Raw genomic sequence first — 2,707 nt, forward strand, 5'->3', positions numbered from 1 at the left:
GGAGCCACGGGCCCCCCCCGCCCTGCCGTGCCGCACCCGTTGACGGTGGACGCCATGAACACAAGGTAGGGAGGGGCCCGCCCCGCCCCGCAGTGCCTCACCCATTGATGGTGGACGCCATGAACACAAGGTAGGGGCCGAGCAGGCTCTTCACCAGGGGCAGGGGGATGGCAGCAGCTTCGTCGATCACCAGGAGCTCGGCCTGGCCCAGCCGCACGGCGTCCGCAGGGTCGCACCCGTTGACGGTGGACGCCATGAACACAAGGTAGGGAGGGGCCCGCCCCGCCCCGCAGTGCCTCACCCATTGATGGTGGACGCCATGAACACAAGGTAGGGGCCGAGCAGGCTCTTCACCAGGGGCAGGGGGATGGCAGCAGCTTCGTCGATCACCAGGAGCTCGGCCTGGCCCAGCCGCACGGCGTCCGCAGGGTGTATGTACTGTGGGGGGACAGCCCAGGCGACTTGGCACCTCCAGCCGCGGCGCCGACACACCACCCACCCAGCCACTCTGCCCCTCGCCTCTCATCCCTCCATTCTGCTGCTTCTTGGAGGAGAAAACAGGGTGAGCTTGGGGTCAGACCCTGGGGTTGAGGCTCAGTCAGTCAACCACTGCCCGTGCGACCCTGCAGGTCACCGACTTCAGAGCCTCGAGTCCCTCTTCTGCACAACGAAGAGCACCGATCTGACGGCCACTTGAGGGAACGCACACACCCTGCCTGGGGCAAGGCTCCCAGAGCAGCAGACGTAGCCTCTCCCCTCTCCCCGCTCCATGACCCCTGTGACCGCCAAGGGCAGGTCGACGGGTTTCTCATGCTGAGGCCGACCTCTCCCATTGGGGGCACACTTCTGGAACTCGACCTTCTCCTTACACACCGGTCACATGCCCTTACACGTGCGGACAGCTCCTTCAGTGTCCTCACAGCTTCCTGCTGTCACAGTGGCTCAAAGGACCATGGCAGGGAGGTGACACTAGCGAGGGTAAGGACGGCCTTGGGAGTGGCCCAAGGAGACACCAGTTCACATGCCAACAGCAACGTCAAAGGGCGGGGACGATGCAAGGAAATGCTAGCACGGGGCCAGCTGGCAGTGCCACGCTTAGGGCGGCTGGATCCACACGGCTAACTGCGCGGTTCGAGCCCCAGGCCCAGCATCTTGAGAACTCCAGCAGGCAGGTGTGCGTGCATGCCCAAAATCCAGAGAGGAGAGTGGAGGAGGGACTGCGGTGGGCCGTCCCCTGGAGGTGATTTCTCACCGTCCTCTCTCCGGCTAGCGCGCACGCCCTGCAGTAAACTCAAGAACACGCAGTGTGAGGGTGAGCGGCACGGACGCCTCACAGAGAAGCTGGCCGAAGCCCAGGAAGCTGGGAATCCAAGCATACCCTCCAGGAAGCATGGAACCCAGAGCGCCTGAAAACGCCTCTGCCAGACCGTAGCTCCCGTCTAGGCAAGCCGCGGAACAAACGGCAGGCTTTGGAAAAGGCAGGCTGACAGGAGCACACAGCCGCCACCGTCACAGACATGGCTACGCAGCGGGGACACGGCTGCGCAGTGAGGGCTCCAGGGACAGAGATAGGGAGGGGTACAAGAGGGACTTCAACGCTACTATGAAGTGTCAGTAAGCGACAATGAAATACCAAACACACAGCCAGAGACAACAGCACACTCCCGGCCCCGAGAGCTGGGCACACGGTATGCCCTCTGCCCTCCCTGTCCCTTCAGGCACTCCACAAACACATTTGACTACTCGGCCAGAAGCTGACGAGTCACGGGGCGGCAGCCACTCTGCTAACAGGACACACTCCTGGCCAGGGCGCCAGCCCCGTGTGCAGAGGGGCCGTGTGCGGAGGGGGGGGCTGAACGAGCTCAGGCGGCGGGAAGCAGCCAGGCAGGCGCGGCCCTGCGACGAAACCCTCTCCTCCTCCAGGCCCACCAAAGGAGGAGAGAGGACAGAGGCGGAGTCTCGTGACAGCGGTCACTGTGGCCGTCTGTGCTCAACCACGAGCTAGGGACAGGCGGCTCGCTGACGCACGGCGCTCAGCTAGACTCAGTAGCAGCGAGGGCTGGCGGCACCCGTTGGGGCCACGTTCCCGTCTCTGCTTGGCATCCCTCTCGTGCCCTGGCAGGTCTCAGCACTGTCACTGCCCGCGGTCTCCGCCCGGCCTGCGGCTGCCTGCCCTCTCGGTCGAGGGAAGACATGTACGAGGAGGTTCTACAGAAGAGCCCCAGAAGGAGAGGTGAGCTCTGCGCAGAGGCACGAGCACGCTGGCAACCCTCCCTCCGGGCCCACAGCGCAGAGCTCGTCCGCTCGCCCGACCCGACCCGACCCTTGAAGGACAGAAATCGGCTCCAGAAGAAGCCTGTCACTGCCCCGAGACTGGACATGTCAGCCTGACAAGGACAGTCCCTTCAGCTGACCGAGTGTAGGGACTGAAAGTTCTCGGGAACACACTGCACCAAAAGGAAAGCGGACCACAGGCCAAACCAGATGCCAGAGCACATTCTCGAGTGTCTTCCTCAAACGGTGACTGCCCCAGGGACAGTCGCAGGGCATCAAGACCTGCCAGGACTGAGCAAAGTCCGAACCAACATCAGAACCGACTTGGTCTCTGCGACCTGCCCCACAGTCGGGCAGAGCCGCCTAGACGGGCTGACCGTGACAGACACGCAGCGGCCGGCCCGGGAGACACCCGGGGACGCGAACACCTGGG

The 2,707-nt window shown here is 64.0% G+C and overlaps 1 protein-coding gene across 1 annotated transcript in view; it reads right to left on the reverse strand.

Annotated features, from left to right (window-relative positions):
- NAT10 (N-acetyltransferase 10) overlaps positions 1-2,707 on the reverse strand; it is a 32,956-nt gene that overhangs the window by 17,174 nt on the left and 13,075 nt on the right. The window contains exon 12 of the mRNA XM_014593075.2: positions 302-438. Within this exon, the coding sequence (XP_014448561.1) occupies positions 302-438 (137 nt within the window). The remainder of the gene's footprint in view (positions 1-301; positions 439-2,707) is intronic.

This window comes from Tupaia chinensis, unplaced genomic scaffold (genome assembly GCF_000334495.1).
Source record: "Tupaia chinensis unplaced genomic scaffold, TupChi_1.0 Scaffold139733_1, whole genome shotgun sequence".
Taxonomy (NCBI): domain Eukaryota; kingdom Metazoa; phylum Chordata; class Mammalia; order Scandentia; family Tupaiidae; genus Tupaia; species Tupaia belangeri.